Source organism: Pleurodeles waltl, chromosome 2_1 (genome assembly GCF_031143425.1).
Source record: "Pleurodeles waltl isolate 20211129_DDA chromosome 2_1, aPleWal1.hap1.20221129, whole genome shotgun sequence".
NCBI classification, from domain to species: domain Eukaryota; kingdom Metazoa; phylum Chordata; class Amphibia; order Caudata; family Salamandridae; genus Pleurodeles; species Pleurodeles waltl.
Genome location: NC_090438.1, coordinates 580,117,145 through 580,138,920, shown reverse-complemented (window position 1 = coordinate 580,138,920; position 21,776 = coordinate 580,117,145). Strand labels below are relative to the sequence as shown.

General features: G+C 44.6%; 1 protein-coding gene across 2 annotated transcripts in view; it reads left to right on the top strand.

The window, feature by feature from the left end:
* The window catches only part of KBTBD2 (kelch repeat and BTB domain containing 2), a 168,741-nt gene that overhangs the window by 59,053 nt on the left and 87,912 nt on the right, over window positions 1-21,776 (top strand). Inside the window, exon 2 of one of the 2 annotated variants that reach the window (XM_069215412.1) lies at window positions 3,027-3,574. The exons of the other annotated variant lie outside the window; for it this stretch is intronic. Within the exon in view, the coding sequence (XP_069071513.1) occupies window positions 3,405-3,574 (170 nt within the window). The 5' untranslated portion in view covers window positions 3,027-3,404. The remainder of the gene's footprint in view (window positions 1-3,026; window positions 3,575-21,776) is intronic. 2 annotated transcript variants of the gene reach the window in all.

Here is a 21,776-nt window from a genome sequence, read left to right as displayed (position 1 = left end):
CTAGTCAGTGAAACAGAAAAGGAGATTTTGGCTAAAGTCTGGGCGTGTGAACACTATCATAACTTTTTGTGTGGCAAACAATTTGTAGTGATTACTGATCTTCAAGCATTATTGTCAACATTTGGTCATCCAGAGGCTACAATGCCCCCGCATATAGCAAGACAGAGAGTGAAGTTGTGGATTATTACTTCAAAGTTAGACATAAACTGGGGAGGAATTATAATTGCTCAAACTTGTCCAGACATCCAGCTACTGGAAGTCGTATTCAAAAATCTGATTCAGAGGAGTGTCTATACTTTGTGATCAAAAGTGCTTCTCGGGGCGAGTTTCAGAAAAGACATTGATAGAGGCTTCAGAAAATGATCACTCAGTGAAGGAAGTAAAATTAATATATGTAATTGATGAAGGCATATGAATTACATTGTTTTATTTCAGAATATACCAGAATTATGAATGCACAAATTCATGTTTTTTGTTAGCTCTGAAGCGTGTTGGAAGCAAACTTTAATATGATCAAAACGAATCATTAAACTAGGTGATACAGTTTCAACACAATTTCGTCTGTGCAAATGTTATAGTTTTCAGTGGATAGTGTGTTAGCTGTAATGGTAGTGTGCTACCACACCATGTCTACTCCACACCACTGCACTCTACTCTGCACCACTCCACTGCATTCTGCGCCACATCACGCTACACCTCTCTACTTTACCCCATACCACTCTAGTCTGTCAATGCACCATTTGCAGCTCTTCAAAACTGCACACTTCAGCCCTGCACTCCAGTCTAGGCCACACCAGTCTCCTCGCCACAGCTCCACTGTATGCCTCTGTACCCTACAACACACTGCAACACTGCACTGTGCCACTGCACACTATGCCAGTACCGTCTATGCCAATGCACTTTACTCAGTAACACTCAACTCTGTGCACCTACATTCCACGCCAATCCACTGTATGCTGTTGTAATCTACTCTGCACCACTGCAATCTAAACATCATTGCACTCTGCCACTATGCGACTGCACTTTATCCTACACCACTCAACTCTACATCACTGTACTCTACTCTGAAACAATCTACTGTGTTTTACTGTACTCTACGTTACTACTATGTACCACTGCACTCAACACCAGTGATTCCCAACCTGTGATCCAGGGACACCAGTGGGGCCGCGAAGCCTCAGGGGGTCTGTGAATGCTTAGAAAATGTAATAAAAGATTAGGTTCCCAGCTTCATTGTTGGGGTCCCTGGATTCCAGTAATGATTCAGTGGGGGTCCCCTGGTTTTAGTACCACTAAAGTGGGGGTCCACAGAAGTCAAAAGTTTGGGATCCACTGCTCTATGCCACTCTACTCTTAACCACTACTCTACGCCAGTGCACTCTCCATAACTGCACTCTGCCACTGTATTGTAAGCCACTACACTCTACTTCGCATCACTGCTCTCTAAGCCCCTCTCCTCCACTGCACTCTGACACTCCAGTGTATAGCTCTTTACACGACTCCACGCAATTCCAGTCCAAAGCATGATGCTTTCTGCCACTCTTCTCCATGCCACTAAGTTTTAGCTATGGAGAACAGCAGCCACACTTGTGTACAACATGACTAAAAAACACTTGCAAAGCCATTCTCTTGCATAGGTGAGAGATCTATTGGCTTTGCCAATGCTTGTTTTTATTTGAGTCCTGGTATCTCTCAGCCTCCATTATAAACTGTTCTGTATCAATTTATCCTCTTTTTAGTATGCATGCAGTACTCAAACCGAAAGCTTCAATGTCCTGCATGTGAATTCATAAGCGGACAATTCTTCAAAACACGTTTATTATACATTCAATTTCACCAATGGTTCTTTAATAAACCAGCCTTTATCGTAATCCTTTATCTGATAGACTTCCAGCCGCAGATTCTATTCTCCTTCCTTTTTTTGGGATTCTTTCTTAACTTTCTTCCTTCTCTCGTTCTTTCTCTTTCTTTCTTTGGCTTTTCTAGATCAGTTAGCAAAGACGGTTTAAAAAAAAAATATATATATATATGTGTGTGTGTGTGTGTGTATGATAGCGTTACTTATAAGGGTTTGTAGCCACTTCATCCATTTGTGAATGTCTCATTTGCATTTTTCTCCAGCCTGCTCGAGCAGGCATCGGGAGTGCGTCAGCCCACTTGGGCCATTGGCAGAGTTCATTACGAGTTACGGCTTGCTGACCTTTCACAAGTTCTGCGCAGAAAGTAGTTCCCTTCAGTGCCAGGGAGTACTGTTGTATTGTCTACTATTTTGAGACCAAAAAAGCATTTTGACTTAATTCTTTATTTTTTGTTTTTTGATTGACGAGCGCCTGGCCGCTTCCCAAACAGAGTTTAGCTAAAACTATCGCCAAAAAAATTGTTAAAAGGCTGGTGGGCTTTGCCAAAGCCTGTTATAGATTCGGTGAGACTATCATCTCTGTAACCTGCTGACATTGACTGTGCAGAAAATGTACTGTGTTTTATGTCTTAATGCTGAAACTGTTGGCTCTGATTTTCCTTTTATTTTTGGATGCTTTGTCTAATTTGGGACTTCACTTTTCGGTTTCAAAGTGCAGTGCAACATATATGTTTCCTTTACATTTTACAATGCTACTTTAAATGGGTGTGGACCTTTTGCGTACTTAATTTACAGTCGGTTGCCACGATCTAAAGCAGGCCAAATATATACGGGCATATACTCATTTTCGACGTCTTCGGGATGGTGAAGATCCACTGCTGAAGTTATTCATTTGTGCTCCATACTTGAAGTATGGTTTATGGAAAGTGCTAAAGTCTTCAATTAGCAAACAATTATATTATTGATCTAATGATGAAAATGTGTAAGTAGGGATTGTTGCATTAAGTTCAGCACCAGGGCAACGCGGTTACTAAAGCTTGTAAAGTGGTCAGTTTTTAAATTTACATTTTGTCAGTAAATAGCACTAGTTTTACTTAGAAATGTTTGATTTATCATAGCTGCAGCCTCTTGAATGAAAATGTCTTCTCTTTTTTTTCTTTCCTTTTAGCTTTTGACTGAAGCCGCCTATCGGACACTTTCGTGCATCTACCTCGCACCTCACCTTTTTTTTTTTTTTTTTTGGCTAATGTGCTGCGCCATAGCGTTTGGAGAAAGCAACTCTGCAGGCTCCTTATCAAAGCCTCGAGGGAGTGAATTGTGACAACCAATCAATATAGAATGACCTAGGACCAGCCTGGAAATCTGCAACGCTCTGATTCAGCAGCCTGGGAGATCCTCGCAGAATGTGTCACTCGGAGCTCTAATCATATTGCAGTTGAAAGCTACTGCGGAAATTTCTCTCGCTCCTGAAAACGCAGGGTGAACTGTTCCATATACGGTCCTGGCTTTTCTAATTTGGAGCTGGGAATATTAATGGAAAACAGTCATGTCCAGCCAGGACGAAAGGCAGATCAATACTGAGTATGCTGTGTCCTTGCTGGAGCAATTGAAATTGTTCTATGAACAACAGTTGTTAACTGATATAGTATTAATTGTGGAGGGCACTGAATTTCCATGTCATAAAATGGTTCTTGCAACGTGCAGCTCTTATTTCAGGTAGGTGCAAGATCTTGTTTTAGCAGTTGTTACACGAACATTATTAATATGCCACCGATTGGGATCCTGAAAAATCTACATAAATGATGCTTGAGTTACAGCACCTGAAGGTCATGATGCTGGGGGGGGGGGGGGGGGGGGGGGGGGAGGTTGTGAGGGGGTGTTGAGGGTGTGGGAGAGTCACGTATTGCAGAAAAAGCAGATTAATTATGCGCGTCCAAATTCATTAGGATCGATTTAGGAGAATGTTACTTGCCTTCATTTTAAGCTTTTTCTTTCCAACCCAGTTCTGTTTTGTGGCGCTCGCTTTGGTCTTATATACCTTCCAACTATACTATTGTGTGGGTTATAAAGACCCGTTTTTGTCTCTAAAGGAAGAGTCTTCTCATGTTTGTGTTCTTTCCGTGATTTTTATGCAGTAGGCATATCTGTGCAATACCCTAAATAAACCTCAATGTGGACAAAAAACTGACTTTATGTAACGAAACTATAGAAAGGGGCACAATAAAATGTCAGAGCTTGGGAGGTCGGGGGAAGGTACGACCTGCAAATACATTCACTCTTATTGAGTGCCACAACTAAAAGAAACAAGCATTTGCAATGCAATAGGGTCTCGCATTTCTCCCAGTTACAGCTATTAGCAGTTGTAAACTCCCAACTGGACTTTTCTTGCCACATTAAATGGAGAAAAAAAACAGCGCGATCGCGCTGCAACAGTTCACTCGTACGGACAGTTGAAGACGGCATTCAGGTAGAAAAAAAAAATGCATAAAAAGAGTGTGATCGCGCTGCCACAGTTCACTCATAATGAAACCTATCGCAAAAGTGCAATTATGTAAGTAACCAGCAAAAGTGCAATTAACTATGTAACCGGGTCGGTGTCATGCAAAGCGCTGGACTTCTGCCAAGGGAGATCGCGCTGTGAAAAAAGATGAAAAGTAGTCCACAAACCTGACGGGAAACAGCGAGCCTCGCATGTTTTCAGTACTTTGTCGCTGCGCTCGAGGAGGGCTAACCACTGGAAAAGGCCGTATGCGTGCCTTCCACTAATGAAAGCAAGCAGATTTTGAAAGGTAAGCCCATGAACCAATGAAATACACTGATGTAACATGGACGTGGCTCCGAACCATTTTGAATCTACTACATCTACTAAAGCATCTTGCTTGCGAAACGCATGCGCAAGCGTATGCGACGCAGGCTCGACCCTAAAAAATAGCTGCACAAGCAGTGGAAGTACAATGGGCAAGAAAGCCGTATTAGGGTCATCTCCAGGGGATGGACAATTGCACGGAGGAAGAGAAACCAGCACATGCTAACCAAAGAGAAGCAATGAAATGAGCAATAATAAAGTTAATTAATGGTAAGCAATGGGCGGCCTTTAAGCCTCCTGTAAGTAAACAAAATCTCCTTCAAGCGACAGCACATGCGCTGTCTGTCTCAGGCAAGACTTCAAAAGCAGCAGGTAGTACTTGAGACTCCTGCACCCTGCCTCTAGAATGGAGAGAGTGCACTTGCACATGCACAGATAAAGACTCGCAGCTTTGCTTACAGTGTGATGAGGAATGTGTAGGTACATGTAACACAGACCAATATAAAAATATCAACCACTTCTTAAGTGAAAAATAGACCTCCTGCAGCACAAGAGAACACCAAGCTGACTTCTCCTCTTACGCTTAACCCTTCTAATAGCATCCTGCAATAATCATCTTTCCAATTGTGATTTCTCGTGGATCTCACCAAGATGATCAAGTCCCTCAAAGCCACCTCCTGTGAAGATGCCTCACCTTTGTCCTTCATTAGTGTCTCTGGAGAAGGTCTCACCCCTACTCACTTTTGTCAACACCATGCATGCTCAGGTCATCTTTCAAGTAGCTCTCATGACCAACCAGATCTGCCCACTCTTAAAGAAACCTGCACTAGGCTCAGATGGCTTTGCGGGCTTTACATCTTTTACCTGTTCATCAGCAACATAATACAAAACACTCTGATATTGAAGTGATCTCGGAGTTTAATGTAATCTCCTGCCTGACTGCTCAGCTGATTTCCGATCACACTGCAGCATGGAATCTGTAAATGGTGCCACCCTGACCACAAATGATGACCCCTCCTGCCTTCTGTTATTTCCAGACCTGTCAGCTAACTTTGACAGTCGACGATCCTGCCTGCATCCACATCCTTAAGTCTCAAACAGGATTCACTAACAGTGTGCTTCAGTGGCTCTCCCTTTGTTTCCTGCTGACACCACTTCATTTACATCGGCACTTGGAGGTCCCAGAAGAGCCGTATTACCAGTAATTCTCCCAGGGTTCCACACTATCTCCTGACGTGTTCAGACGTTACATGGTGCTTTGTGGGACTATTCTCACCAGTAACCACATTAAACCTCGCCAGTGTGCCCACAATGCAGAATTCTACTAGAAAATTGCCCCTGCCTCAGACATCCAGCACCCCCAACACTGCCTGCACCCCATTTAGATCTTGATGTCCAGCACCTACCTGAAGCAGCCCACTAAGGCACAATCCCTGTTTGCCAAGAAGAGTAAACTAGAAATAGCACACTTGACTCAGTGACATGAACCTTGATGCCTTCAAACTCCAACTTACACCCAGTAGGAAGTTAATTGAGTACATCCTGGATTCCAGTCTTAATCTCAGCGAGTACATTACCAAGAAAACAAACGTAGCCCGGTTCCATTGCCTCTACTGATAAAGTGAAACTGTTCTTTTCAGAAAGCAACTTCGAAATGCTGCTCAAGATGTAATGTCACATCAAGATGGTGGAACCTCCTCTGCTTCATGGCCTGCCAGATGCCACATTGGTACTTCACCCTTAAGAGAATCCTACAGGTCGCAGCATGTCTTTTCCATGGCCCGAAGAAATATAACCACATCTCTTTGATTATGAGGGAACTTCACTGTCTCCCCTTGCCAGCCTGCACCATCTTCGAAACCAGTTGAACCATTTACAAAGCCATCGAACCCTTTATCCCCCGCCTGTCAGACTCACCATGTCTGGTAGCTCTGAGCACGCGTAAAGCTAGGACGCAACCAGACTGGAAACAAATGTGAACATGAAAAAAAAACAGGTGTTTTTACATTTATGCTACCAGGATCTGGAACAAAATCTGTTTCCACCGGAGCAACTACAAATCTGTGCCATTTCAACGAAGAATTGAATAGACTTGTCTTTACAGAATGGCACATTATGATGCCGTAAGAGCCCACAAACCAGCTACGTCTCAAATTGCTTGACTCTATCCCTACCTTTGACCCTCTAAAACACGCCTCTGCCTTTTGTTTAGGTTTCTGCTATACAAAACACTACATACTTACATGCATACATAGAAGAGCATGACCTATAAAATGGGTCCAGGGAGGTAGTTGATGTTACCAGCTGGACTGAATCATGCAACACATCATAGAGAAGACCGGTCTTGCAGTAGTGTTCTTTTGCTTGATGTTTACAAAATGAAGTCTCCACTTTTGAGCCAGTTGGGTGCTTTGTAGTGGCTGGTACATCTGGTTAGGTCAGTCCTTGTAATTTAATTCATAATTGAACTTTTTATTTATTGAACAGTAAGTATGCAGAGTAAACACATACGCCCACCTACATCCACAGGCCGGTGGGGGATACAAGCGCAGTCCATGAACTGTAACTAATGCGAAGCATACCCACATGGTTTGATAGTGTGGAAGGAAAGAAGGAAGGAGGGAAAAAAAAGCGAAGAAAGAACACCCAGCCCCCATTCCTCCCCCCTGGTACTTTCACTGTGTAAATAAATTGTTAACAATGGATGTGTTGCATAACATATTTGTAGCAAACACGTCTTCTCTGTGGACTGCTATCTTGACCCTCCACTAGCCTCAGAAGAGGAAGGTATTTGCGACAAGTCAACTCTCCGAAGTCCTTCAATAGAAGTATGTATGGCTTCCATAAGTCCCTGTACTTGTCCCCTCAGGAGTCCATTATTAAAGTCAGCTTTTCCATGCCGAGTACGTGCCACAAACATTGGAGCCACATTGTGTGGGTAGGGACTCTATCTGTCCCCCAGCGGTCGAAGATCAACTGATAGGCTGCTCCTAATGTAATGCCTATTTGCTGGCCTCTGAGGCGTTTAAGAGGGAATGTGAGAGGATTTGGTAGGCTTGACACCGTGTATGCTGGGAATCGAGGCAGTGTAGTGTTGAGGCAGTCATCTATGTCACTTATCTCATCGTTCCAGAAGGTGGCAAACTGGGAACATTCTCCGAAGATATGTAACTATGTGCCAGGGTGACCACATTGCCGCTAGCAGAGTGGGTTGCGTGTCTGGTTGTTCTTGTGTAACTTAACTAGGGTGAGATACCAGTAAGGTGTGATTTTAGTGGACATTTCCACACTGGCCACATTATTAGCCCCATGTCACTCCCAATGGTGTATTTCACCCCATTCATCTTCCAAGAGCTGATGTCCATGCTCCCATCAAACGTGCCTGGGTGGTTTAGGGGCTGGGGAGGACTGCAGAATGAGGTCAGTTATCAGGTGTTTATCATCCTTTTTCATTACTAACCACAGATCAAAGTCCTTCAGCTGGCGGCCTCTGCATGTGCTGTTCGGGGTGTTAGAAAGCCCAATGCCTGATCTGTGTGTAATGTAGGTGCTCTGTCTTTGGGAGGTCATATGTCTCAAGTCTTCAATGGGGCTGGGGCCTTCAGCAGCAAAGTAGTGATCCAGTGAGTGGCACCAAGCATATAGCCACTGGTCCAAAGCGGCCCGTTCCATGCCCGAAGGGGGAACTCTGGGTTTCCAGCTACAGGTGTGAAGGGTGAGGGGAATGCGGTAAATCTCCGTCTCATGGCGGTGGCGTTCCAGACCCTCATGAGTGTACCGGTGGCTGGGGAGACGTAGATGCTTTTGCGTTTTTGGGCCCTCTGCAAGAAGGGGACCCTCCAGAGATGAGTGCCGCCCACTTCCCTGTCCACAAACAGCCAATGCTTTTCAGTAGCTGAATGGGACCATTCCACTGGGTATCGGAGCTGGGCCGCTTGATAGTATATCAGGAGGTTCGGAACTCACAGCCCGCCCTCAAGCAGTTGGAGGTAACCCAGTACTCTAGTCATCCTGGGTCTACTGTCTGGTCATGTGAGCTTATACTTATTAATGCAAAAACCTGCTGCCTCGCTAAAAGTGCTCACTTCCCCCAGGAAAGCCGTTAGCCAGGTAGTTGGGTTTTCCAGAGTCATCAGGACATCGTCATCATGTAAGCTAATAGTATGAAGGTCTCTGCCGAAGTGGACCCCAGTGAAATCTGCCTTGTCCTGAATTCATGCCAGCGGTTCCGTATATAATGCGAATAGTAAGGGAGACGGGGGATAGCCCTGTCCCTTGCCTCTGATAGGGAAAGCCTTAGAGGAGTGGCCATTAACCCAAATAGTGGCCCTGGGGTTGTTGTAGCAGTTAGAAAGCCAGGCACAGAATCGGGCCCTGAATCTGAAATGAGTCAGGGTCTCCATCCGGTAGGGCCAGTGTACCCGATCAAATGCTTTTTCTATCTATAGAGAGTAGCATAGTGGGCCCTCAAAATCTGTGTTCTTTATTGACTATGTGGAGGAGTTGTTTGGTGTTATCAGAGCTCTGCCTGTGTAGCACAAAACTGGCTTGATATGCTTCTAATAAGGCTGTCATGAGTGGGTTCAAACATGTGACTGAGACGACTCTGAATAGTTTGAAATCAACATTGAGGAGGGAGATGGGCATCCTATGACCTTCATTGTGTCCTTTCTTTACCTGACTTCGGTATGACGTCTATCAATGCCTCTGTCATTTTGGGTAGAATTGCTCTGGAGTTCTCATGGGCATTAAACAGTCTTGTCAGAATTAGTGCCAGCTCTACACAAAAGGCCTTATAAAATTCAGCCGGAAACCCATCGGGCCCCAGCAATTTATGAGGTTTAAGACTGGCAATAGCGGATATTACCTCTTCTATGCAGATCAAGTCCACCAGAAGTGCTCTGGAGTCCAGTGTTCAGCGTGACTTCGGGACCCCTTGCAGGTATTGTGCGGTGGCTTGGACTGATAGGCTCTGGGCTACATATGTCTGTATAATATTGCTGAAACCTTGCCACTATGTCTGCGCAGGACGTCAAGGTTTAATGGTTTTCACCCTCTAGGGCATACACCCTCGTTCATACCCGTTGGACTCTGAGGCAATTTGCTAGTAACCTGCCACGTTTATTGCTGCCTGTGTAGTAAGTGTTTAAGACGCAGGAGGGAGTATTCAACTCTGTCTATATCTAGGGCTGCTGACTGCTTTCTAGTTGCCTCCAGTTATTGCCGGACTCCCAAGGCCCCTGTGCGTTCTAGTTCCCTCACCTGTCCAGTAAGCAGTTCTCTTCTCCCTTTGCATCTTATTGTCCACAGCTGTTATGGCTAGGAATTCCCCCCCACTTATCACTGCTTTTAGGACGGTCCACAAATATGAGATGTGTTTCTGCTATGCCATTATGTGCCAGGTATGCTTTAATGGGCCCTGAATCTGGTGGAGCACTTCAGGTTTATGTAGGAGTGTGGCACATAGCTGCCATGCACAGTGAATGTGTGTGTGTGTTTGGGGGGGGGGGGGGGATCAGACGTTCAGGTCAGTAGTGATCACTGTGTGATCTGAAAGCGTATGCCCACTGAACCCACCATATCCTGGATTTCTTGTGTCCCCATGAAGTAATTGAGCCTGGCGTACATTTTGTATGCATGTGAGTAAAAAGTGTTTGTAGGTGTCACCAGGTTATGAACTCTCCCTATATCCACCATGTCAGTATCTGCCAGCCACCTTTTCATGTTCTCTTATAAGGCTCCGGAGCCTCCTTCTCGCTGGGCAGACCTATCTAGCTAAGTGTGAAAGACTATGTCAAGGTCTCCTCCCAGCAGAGCCTCTCTACTTTTATCTGTCTGGACTTCCCCTATTGCCCTGCGCAAGAAAGGCTCCTGACCGATATTAGGGGCATACACCAAGCCCAGCATGAAGATATTTCCTTCTGCTTGTATTTGAGTATGCCAGGAGTCAGCCCCGAACCTCAGCTACCTAGTCGCCTATGGTGCCTTTGAATTATTTGAGAAGTGGATCCCCATCTGCTTTTTCAGAAGCGTAGGATGAGAAGAATTGGTATGGGAATGAGCAGGATTTTAGGCGATGTCAATCAGCGGGGAGACCTGTGCTCCCAGCTGGTCCAAGTTTGATAAAAATGGCCTTTCTCTTAGCTGGATTGTTGAGCTCTTTTGTGTTAATGGAAGCAATGCGTGAAATGGTGCTCTTAGAAGGCATGTTAGGGCTAACAATGTAAGCTTATTGGGTCCCCCTCTCCCATCTCTCCTCCAGTGGGAGATTTGGTGAGGTAGAGTAAGCCAGCTAGGTGTGATGTGTAGACATTACATCCACCTCAGAAATCAAAGTACCCTTCTAACTGAATACAACACGAATTGAACAAACTTATTGTCTCTTGGTTCCCAGGAGACTGGAGATTACCCCTAGAGAGTCAGTCGAGGCCAAACTAGTTGGCGTCCCCAGGCCATAGTTAAAAAAAAAAAAAAAAAAAATCAACAGATGGAGTCCTCTACCCTCTCCCTATCTTCAGACAGGGAAAAGATGCTTTGCCTCTCGGATGGTGCTAATTACTGAAGTCCTGGGCAACCGAATCAAGAACTGCCTTCCTCTCTTGCACCATAGTCTCCGTGTCGGGTCGGAAAGCCCCAACAGCGGATGACCTTCTACATCTCCATCGTTTAGAAGTGGTTAGCCTCCCCACTCCCAGGGTCCCCAGAAGAAATGGTTAGATCAGCTGGTATTCCCAGGAGATCCTTGGCAGCCGAGAGGGAGTGCATTTGATGTAGCCTACCATCCCACTTGAAGATGGGACAGAAGGGATGTTCCCATGAGCAGGAGACGACCTGGTCACAAATGAAGGCGATCACGGGCTGCAAGTCCTTGCGCTTCTGTGGGGTCAAGATAGAAATATCCAGGTACAGCACCAGGGTGTACCCCGGGAATCAAAGGGGATACAGTTTTTGAGCCCTTTGAAGGATCAGCTCTTTAATTTGGAACTCATGTACGCAGGTCAGGATATCCGCCGGTGAGGCAGAGTTCTGTCTTGGGGGCCGGTTCTGTGGGTTCGGTCCAGTTTGATGGTGGAGTTTGCTGGGCCTCCAGGATGTAGGCAAAAAAAAGCCTGGACGTATGACTCCATGTTGTCTTCTGCTCCCCTGGGGGCCCGGCGGATGTGGATGTTGTTCCTTCTAGAGCGCCTCTCAAGATCCTCCACGTGGGCCTGGAGGTCTATCTGCTGTTCGCGTAAGTGGATGATTTTTTGTTGCAGCTGCTCTAGTTCTTCGCCTCTGCTGACCTCCTGGTTCTCAAGGTTAGAGATCCTCTCGCCAAGGTCTGCCACCTTCGTGGGGTCTGACTTTATTGCTTTGGAGAGGTCCCTTTCACAGGTCCACCGTTAATCATTGGTCTTCGCCTAAGGTTGGGGACAGCTGCAGTACCATACTCATCGTCTTGTTACAGTTGGTCAATGATTTTTCCTCTGAGTATTTCGCAAATCAACTAGGTAGCCTGTGGGTTGCGGTTTCTGTGCACACCAGAACCACAGCATAATCTGTGAATAATAGGGGGGGGGAGAGACATCTAGCTGCTCTTCTAAAAGGTAGCCAGCCACATTGTTCAGGAAAAGTTTAAAGAGTAGTGGCGCCAACATGTAGACTTGTTGTATACCCCTTTCAACCCAGAAGAGATCTGTCCACTCCCCACCCGGACCATATCTCACTCTAGCTGTATTGCCTGAGTGCAGGTCCGTTATGGCTTTATCTACGGCAGCATCAGCGCCTAGATCTAATAGTGACCCCCATAATTTGCCCGTATCAACTGACTCAAAAGCTGCTTCCAAGTCAGTTAAAGACCAAGTACATCGAAGACTTACCGACTATCGTGAACTTATGAGATCATATAAAGTTGAAGGGCCTGATGGATAATTCCTGTGCAGGACTGAAAACCATCTTTCACTTCTGTCATAATATCCTGGGCATCTACCCATCCCGGTAAGCAGTTAAGCAAGACTTGCCCTAGAACCTCCCCCCCTGCCCCCCCCCCCCCCTCCATCAAAGAGGAAGATTGGATGGTAATTAGCAGGACAGCCTTGATCACCCTTCTTGGATTGGCATGATGGCAGAGCTCCAGGACACAGCATTCCCCACAAAGGCTGCATGAAATACTTTAGTGAGGAGACTAGCCCAATTATAAGGCTCCTAGCAGTAAAGATCCACAGGCAGAAGATCACAGCCGGGAGCTTTGTGCTTCTTCATGGTGCCCAATGCTCTAATCGCTTCAGGAATTAGTATTTCAGTCACACCGGGGCAGAGAGATGGGAGGTCCCTTATCACTGTGGGATTCAGTGGCCCAACAGGAGGAATACTATACAGGTTTCTGAAATGGTGGACCCAGGCCTGTGGGCCTCTGCAGGTTTCTACCATTATTACTGCCCCCTTTCCCGTCCTTGTTACAAGTTCATAGAACTTTTTAGTATTATTCTCAGCTGCAGCTTCTCTCAATTCTGACTATAGTGCCCTCTGGAACGGCAATTTCTTAGAGGCAATCAGGCACGGTTTATTCTACAATCTCTAAATCTTACTTCACTTTGCTGGCTGCAATAGCGCCACACCAAGGCACAACTCTTTTCATCCTCGCACAGAAGCTTGTCTATCAGTTATTCAACTCTAGAGCATTTGACTGCATGCATGTGATTGAAGTTTCTCTGTAGGATCAAAGTACATACCTTGTCCCATCTATTGGGTTGGATGTAAGGTTTACCCTGCAGTAGTATGCTAAAAGTAAAATACAAAAAAGGTATGGATGGTATGCTTGAATTCATCTCAGTCACTGATAATTACTTGGTGCTGGATCCCAGTCTTTCGGCTTTTTTTTTTTATAAATGTGTCCATTATACAACCTTGGGTTAGACCCAGCCGTAAGCAAATCAGCCTTAGTTCTGCTCTGATAGAAACAGACTAGCCTGAACTGCCATCTAGTACACAAGCAACCCCAGGTTACGTTCTGCCTATTTGTGCGTCAGTTCTGTTGCAGCTTGATTCCAGTGGCAGAGTATGTATGTGCGCTGTACATGGTCAAAGACCAGTATAATGTTGGTGAGTAAGAGGAGCGGAAGCTGGGTTGTGGATGATTTGATGTAGTTTTCTTTGAAGAGGTGAGTCCTAATTTGGATAGTATTGGGGCCTTCCTGATGGATATGGGGTTGTGTGCATAGATGGAAAAGGCCTACTGTCTCTTTCACTATACAGTGCTCAGTCTGATGCAGTCCTGGCTGTGGGTGTGCTGAAGTCCACCAGAGATGGTGAACTAGTCTGCAAGATGAGCAGAGCTTCTGGTTGTGATAACTTTGTAAGTGATGCAACTGATATTGAAGATGATGTGGGCCAGCAAGGGTAGCTAATGGATCGCCTTCATGATGTGATTGAAGAGATTGTTTCTTTAGTCCCTGGATGAGATGTAGGTTGCCGCTAAGGGGTGTCAGTCTGAAGTCTGGGAGGTCTTTGAGGAAGGTGGTACTACTCTCAAGGTGAGAGTACGAAGACGTGAACAGTAGTTTTGGAAGAAATAGTTTGAAGGGTGTTAGGATCCATGGTGAATCCAAGTGATTTGGCATTCAGTTAAAAGTTGAGATTCGAAGATGTCAAGGTTCATGTAGTTGAGTCAAGTTTGTACAGCATCTTGTTTATTATTCTTTGGCAAATGAAAGGATTTCTGTCTTGGTTAAGTTGAAGACCCTGAACGTTGAGGTCTGGATTATATGCAAGCAGTGTTTGAGGCATTGGATAACTGAAGCAGAGGAGAATTTCAAGTAGAGCTGTGTTTTATCTGGTGTGTCTTGAGTAGATCACAATGTGGCTCCATTTATAGGCAAGAAATGACAGTGATAATGGACCCACGTCTGGGCATACTCGTTGCACTTGGGGTATCACAATAAAAGTGCAAAAAATGTACGGATAAAATACTTGAATTTTGCAGCGTGAATCTTTATATAGTCATATCCTGTGAACAATTCCGGCATCTAGTTGGGTTTGTAATGTTCCAATTCCTATGTATTCCCCCTCCTTGCCCTCCCCTGAAGCTACCACTCTTGTGGGTGTAGACAAATACCACACTTGGTGTAGACAAATACCACACTTGGTACTTCCTGTTATGTCTATGCCCTCCCCCGATGCGCCCACTCTTGGTTGCCATCTTCAGATTCTTTTTTTCCGCAGTTTGCTCTGGATGCTTTGCTGAGGGCTCTCCAAGTCCTGAAAGAGAAAGTTTGGAAGATGTTAGTCAAAAAAATTCCAAAGATTATCAAATAAGAAGTACAGGGGAAGGATCATATTGTGAAAGGAATTCTCAAAAGACAATGCACGGACAAGAGGGCTCCCTCTTTCGTGTGTTGAAGACTGTTTCAGTTATGCCTGAATTGCCATCATAAGTTCTTGCAGAACCTTTGTCAATCGATCATCAAAGCTACAACTGCGAGGCCTGTGTGGGATTTAAGTCGAAGACGCTGAAGGCGAGAGAGAAACGGAGACAGGCTCACTACGCCATGCAGGGACATAGGTCTACACTATCCTTAAGAGGTCTGGGTCTGTCGCGTAACAGCATTGCTGAAGGTGCGGAGGGAGAAGCTTCGGACACAGACTTGAGAATCATCGAGGTGGAAACACTCGAGACCAAAGACAAGAGAACACAGGTAACTCTGAAAAAGCAGTCCTTGCCAGAGTGTCAAAAATCAGACTAAGACACTAAAGGGCGCCTCAACATCGAAAATATCACAGATCAAAGGTAAGCCCAGAGATAAGGAAGCAGAGACACACCGCAGGAGACAAGTCACCCAAAAAGACTAAATTGACTTTAGAAGTTGAGACGTTTTGACGTAGAAACAAAGATCTGTGGAGGAGTTAAATGGCTCGATAACAGACACATCATTGAAGGATTCTTCTATGTCCACACGAAAATCGATCCCAAAGCCAGCTCTGTGGAGATTGAGAGGAAGAAGCAGCGGCTTGAAGCCAAATAGGCAGCATTTATCCAAAAGAAAAGGGGTTTTGCCGCCTCATTGAAGGAATTAAAAATTCCTCAAATTCTTGATGCCAAAAGACCAGGGTGAAAGGGAGGTCGAGGAAGTGGACCCTTCCATGACACCAAAGCCTCAGGAAGAGGAGGGGGAACCCTTCTATGAAGAAGAGGAAGGCCTAGGAATGCTAGAGGGGTCAGAAGTCTCTCTGAATATGCTGAGACTCTGTGGCATAAGATAGCGAAGGAGTAGATTGTTATCCGTCAAGGTCTTTGTCTCTAGATGACATTGCAATGTACAGTCAAGTAATAAAGAAGGCTGCATACAAATATGAAGTGCAGTTAGAAAAGGAAAAGACTAAATCATGTTTTGTCCTAGAGACTTTAATTCCATCACAGACAAGGAGCCAATTCCTTCCAATGTTACTCATTGTACTGGATCAAGAAGCAGAGTCTTTCACTGACACCAGAGCAGTGACACCACGGGCTGACATTTAAAAAAAAAAAAAAAAAAAAAAAAGTACTCTTCAAAAGACCCTGCATACATCAAGGGTATGGTACTGGCTTCCTCAATTATCACTTCCACAGCAAGGAAGATAGCTAAAATCCCACAAGCATCAGCGCCACCCCAGACAAGGAATCTAAAAAAATAAATAAAAAAATAAAAGGGTGATGTGCAGAAAATTTGAGAGGAGCGCAGACAATCAATGGCATATAGCAAACTCCAACAACACCCTCCTTAACAGGTATGCAAATCAACATTGGGAGGAGATGGCAGACCTTGTAAAACTTCTACCTTAGCAGTACAGGAAAGGAGCGGCAAGTCTAGTGGAGGAGTGCAAAAACATTGCAAACATAGCTGACACAGCAAGTTGCCAAATGATGTCAGGAACAACATTATGTTGACTCTCTTGGTTATGAGTGTCTGGATTCAAACCGGAGGTGCAAAGCAATATTATATGTCCTACAATGGGGAATTGCTGTTTCGGGCACCATTGATGAAATACTGCAACAGCTCAAAAAAGACACCAAAACTGCAAAATCCATGAGTGTGTTGCAATTTAGGGGAAACAAGGTGAGGTGCTGCACCAACATGTAGGAATACAGGAAGAGGCAGTTTAAAGAGTAGTGCAAATCATCAAGCCTTCCAAAGTAGCAGCCAATCAGCAACCCAGCAGCCTTAGTAATATCGGCAACAAGGGTGACAGTACTTTCACGGACAATTATGTGGGGGTGGGGAGGGGGGGGGGGAAGCCTCTCAGACGAGGCACAACACCATCAAACAAGTGACGTGGCCTATACAGAAAGCCTCCCAACACCAGTTGGAGGCAGAATAAAGAACGTCCTGAAGGAGTGGAAGAAGTTAATGTCAGACAACTGGTTAAATGTTGTACAATTTGGCTATGGCATAGAATTGGCCAAGATAACACCAGCAAAGGGTCCAAAGAAAAAAGACATTTCAACTAAGGAAACATCATTTCTACTCGGAGTAGAAGAATTGCTGGGACAAAAAAATCATTAGAAAGGGTACCCAGAGAAGAGATCAAGTAAGGAAATTATTCAACATATTTCCCAATCTCAAAGGTAGGAGGGTCTCTTCGTTTAATTCTAGATCTCAGAATCATAAACCGGTTTAAAATGACACAAAGATTCAAGATGGCAACCTTACAGGATGTTATACCACAAATGCGAAGAGGAAATTACATGTCAACTATAGATTTAGAAGATAATTACTTGCACATCCCAGTGAATCCAAAACACAAGAAATAGTTGAGATTTGTGGTGGGCAAGACTCACTACCAGTTTAGAGTACTAAATTTCTGAATAAAATCCGCTCCAAGAATATTTACAAAGTCTAGTAGCAGTACCAGCACACATTAGAAGACAAGGCATACAAGTTCATCCCTTTCTTGACGACTGGTCAACTCTTACACAACAAGTGACGAGGACATTCTTCAAACTGGGTTTCTCCATAAACGTGAAGTTGTCTCCAAATCCAGAGCATGAAACATTGTTTCTAGAAGCAAGAATCAGTTCGATGCTAGGAACATTTTATTCCAACGAGAAGAGAGTAGTGTCATTACTTCAAGGCTCTCCTTTACCAGAAGGGACAATCTCTCACAGTGAGGACCGTGGGGTAATTTTGGGGAAGATGGCCTCATGCATCCTTTTGATTCCATATGCAAGATTAAATATGAGACCAGTTCAGGAATGGCTTCAAAATCAATAGTCACAAGCAACAAGTAGCTGGGAAGATCTCATGGTTGCCACATAGAAAATACAGGAGTAAATAGAGTGGTGAAATTGATCACATATAACAGAAGGAAGGAAATTTGCATGACAAACTCCAACAGCAAACATTACAACAGATGCCTCTTATATTGGCTGGAGAGCTCAAATGGGCTTGTTCAAAGTCAGAGGTCTGGAATGAACAAGATGCAGTCCTAAAGACCTCATACCTAGTGTTAAAAGCCTTTCAGAAAGTTATTAGGGAGAACAATATTGATTCAAACAGACAATACCACTACAATGCTGGGGGGTGGGGGGCTCAATCCTTTGCCCTATCGAGGCTGGCCCAAGGAATTTGGAAGAGGTCAGTGCAGGGACAGATGGATACAACAGCAGTCCATCTACTAGGGAAGAACAATGTAGAAGCGTCAGCCTGAGCAGACAAGCATCATGCTCTCACGAATGGGAACTCAGTCAAGCAATACTCGAACAGATTTTTTTAATTTGGGGATCGCCAAATGTAGACCTGTTCGCAACACAAAAGCTTGGAAAATGCCTTATCTTTGCACCCAGACAGCCGCATCACCAATCCTTGGGGAATCCTCTGTTGATAGATTGGTCAGGGATAGTTGCACGGTTTTCCCTTGATACCACTGTTACAGATAGTGATCAACAAATGCAAAAACAGCAAAATGACCCTAATACAAATTGCGCCTCAGTATGTGAGGCAGACGTGGTTTTCAGAACTTATCGAAATGGTACAGGGCAACATTCTGAAATTGCTAAGACAACAAGATCTGTTGTCAATGGAAGAACTGAGGGTTCTACGTCCAGAACCACAGTCTTTCAGCCTGGCTCTTTAAGACAGTATTCGGTCAACTCGGACTCCCGGAGAACAAAATGTCTGTTATTAAAGAAACAAGAAAGCCAACAATGAGAAAGTGCTACATATCCAAATGGAAAAGATACTCATTATTGGGCCATATAATGGGCTTATTATGTAAAAACACTGAAGACTCAACTTTGCTAAAATATCTCACACACCTACTAGACTGCAAACTCATGTGTGCATCCTTGAAGGTACATTCAGCTACAATTGTGGCCTACACAAGGGGTCCTATAGGAAGAAGTTTCTTCACAACTCCAGTAATAAAGCGTTTTTTTAGAGGGCACCAAATAGAATTGCACCACCAAGAAGAGTACTAGCACCCACATGGAATATAAATGTAGTGCTAACTCAGCTATTGATGATACTCTTTGAACCTTTACACAAGGTCACTTTAAAAATGCTCTCACTAAACTTGTGGCTAAGACCTCACTATCCAGGATTAGTGAAATACAAGTGCTCACAGTTCAAGAACCATATTTACACGTCCACAAGGACAGAACAGTCATGAGGACAGACCCACAGTTCTTACCAAAGGTAGTTTCACACTTCCACATAAATCAAACACCAAAAATTCCAAGCTTTTTCCAAAAGCCAAAGAATCGAGCACAGAGAGCGTTACACACGCTGGATGCAGGACAAGAAGTAATGTACTATATTGTGAAAACAAAGACAAGTAGGAAAACAAAGCAACTATTTGTTTCCTTTGCAAACAGCATTGTTGGGAAATCCAGTAACTAAGGGCACAATTGGCAGATTGCTCTCGCAAACTATTCAGCTTTGCAGTAAAAGTACAGGGTTAGAACTGGTCTCTGCCCCAAAAGCATACACAGGGAAGAAAAGATAAACCATTGCCTTTCTATCAGATATACCCTTACAGGACATCTGTATGTCAGCTACACATGATCATCAGTACACACATTCGCAAAACATTACTGCATAGACATTCAAATTAGCAACTCACCTCCACCTAGAAGATGGGAGCAGAAAACAATTAACTGAAGGTGGTGACCAAGAGTGTGAGCTTTTGGGGGCAGGCACACGATTTCACAGGCAGTACCAAATAGGGGATCTGTAAATGTCTCAACCAAAAAAAAACCAACAAAACTGGACTACCAAGAAATTGGAAAGTTCCAGTCCCAACAACGATATGGCACAATGATGCATGACATGTGAATCCAGAAAATTCTTCAAGCTGCAAAACTGTACCTACAGGTAAGAAACTAAAACTATTTCATTAATCTCAGCTAGTGGTAATTACTCTGGCTGAAACTGGTCTGGGATTGCTTCTGTTTCCATCTGGTGAGGACCTGGCCTGACAGTTTGGGCTGGACTCCTTTTATTGGGAGTGCGACCAAGTCAAATTTGCATAAGGCTAGAATTTCCCGGGGGGGTGCGGGTGTAGAACAATGGCCTGGAATGCAGCTTAGAGCAGTCACTGGAATGGGGCACAGAGCTTAATGCAAGTATTCCCTTAATCACCTTGTTGTTTTTGCAGTTGTATTCTGAAAGGCACGAGGAGTTGGTCATGGATCTTGGGCCCTCTGCCTAACTAGTATCCACTAAGTGATGTGCTCTATAGTATCATGGTCATAAAGGATATTAACTTGTATGTTGTATTACTCCACTTATTTATGTATCTGGTGATTGCCTCAGTAATCAGGAGTATCACATTTGAACTTCTGAAGTCTGTCAGACAAGCTGCCTTAACTTCGAACAGACAGTTGCAGCGTCCCAAAAAAAGCACCCTGAGCTATTCAATTGAAACTTACAAACATTTTCCTGGGACCAAACAAAAACGGTTTCTAGGTTAATGTAGCCTCAAGTTTGGAGTTTGTTGAAAGTGTTAAACAAAATCTCAGGAACGAATGTCTGCTTGCCTGGAAAAGTACTCTTTAGAGAGTCCATCTCACTTTTTTTCTTCCCTATTTTTCCCCCCCTCAGCCTCTAGAGCACCACTGGGGAGGAACAAAAAAGCAAAACAAAGGTTTTTGCATGTCACTGACGTGAATACAAATGTAATTTACTATCTTGGCAGCAGAGGAAGGAAAGTGGCCTTACATTCAAGTCCGTCATCCATGCAGCAAATTCGCTGCATAATAATGCAGTTGCAGGTCCGGGACCGCCAAACCCCATCCTTCAGGTCCCTCCGAAGTCTACAAAGGGACACACTGCTACGGCGACCTGTCCAGATCAAAGAAACGAGCAGGTTGTCAAGTCTGCAAAACAAACTGGTCTCGAGTAGGAATAACGAGTTCTGGACAAGATACAATGAGGGAGAAAGACCATTTTTGCAGCATCCACTGTACCCATAGTCGACAGGGTAGGTCTGTTCCAGAATGCAATTGAGTTTTCAAGTCCTCTCACCACCCTATCCACATTTAAGCGTTGGGGAGCCTCCTCAGTGTATGTAACCCAGATACCCAAATATGGAAACCCCTCCAGTACCCAAAAGAGTCCTACATGTCGTAGCTGAGCCAGCGGCGTCCCAGTCAGTCCCTCAAGGGAAACAGAAGCAAATTCCGGGCATTAACTTTAAGACCAGAGAAGTCACCGAATAATATTAATAGTTGCATTAACATGGCCACTGATTTCTCTGGGGACCAGAGATACACCAGTGCATCATCTGCATATAAGGAGGTGACGTGTGTTGATGTTCTCACCGAGATCCCCCCCCCAGCAGTCTATCTCTCGGCGCAACAGCAGGACAAGGGGGCTCAATCGCCAACACAAATAGGAGTGGGGACAGGGAACATTTCTGTCTGGTCCCATACCCTACCACCCATGCATCAGAGAGATCACTCCCCACTCTTATTCAAATAGAGAGGCCAATATAAAGAAGCTGTACCCAGGTGCAAAATTTGGGTACCCTGCTGTACTGCCATCAGGTAACACCATTCATAAGTGTCAAAAGCCTTTTCCTGGTCTAAGGACACTAGCGCCATTTCCCTTATACCTCCGGAAGTCTTGTGCAATACTAAAAGTTGTGCTGCGCGCGGGT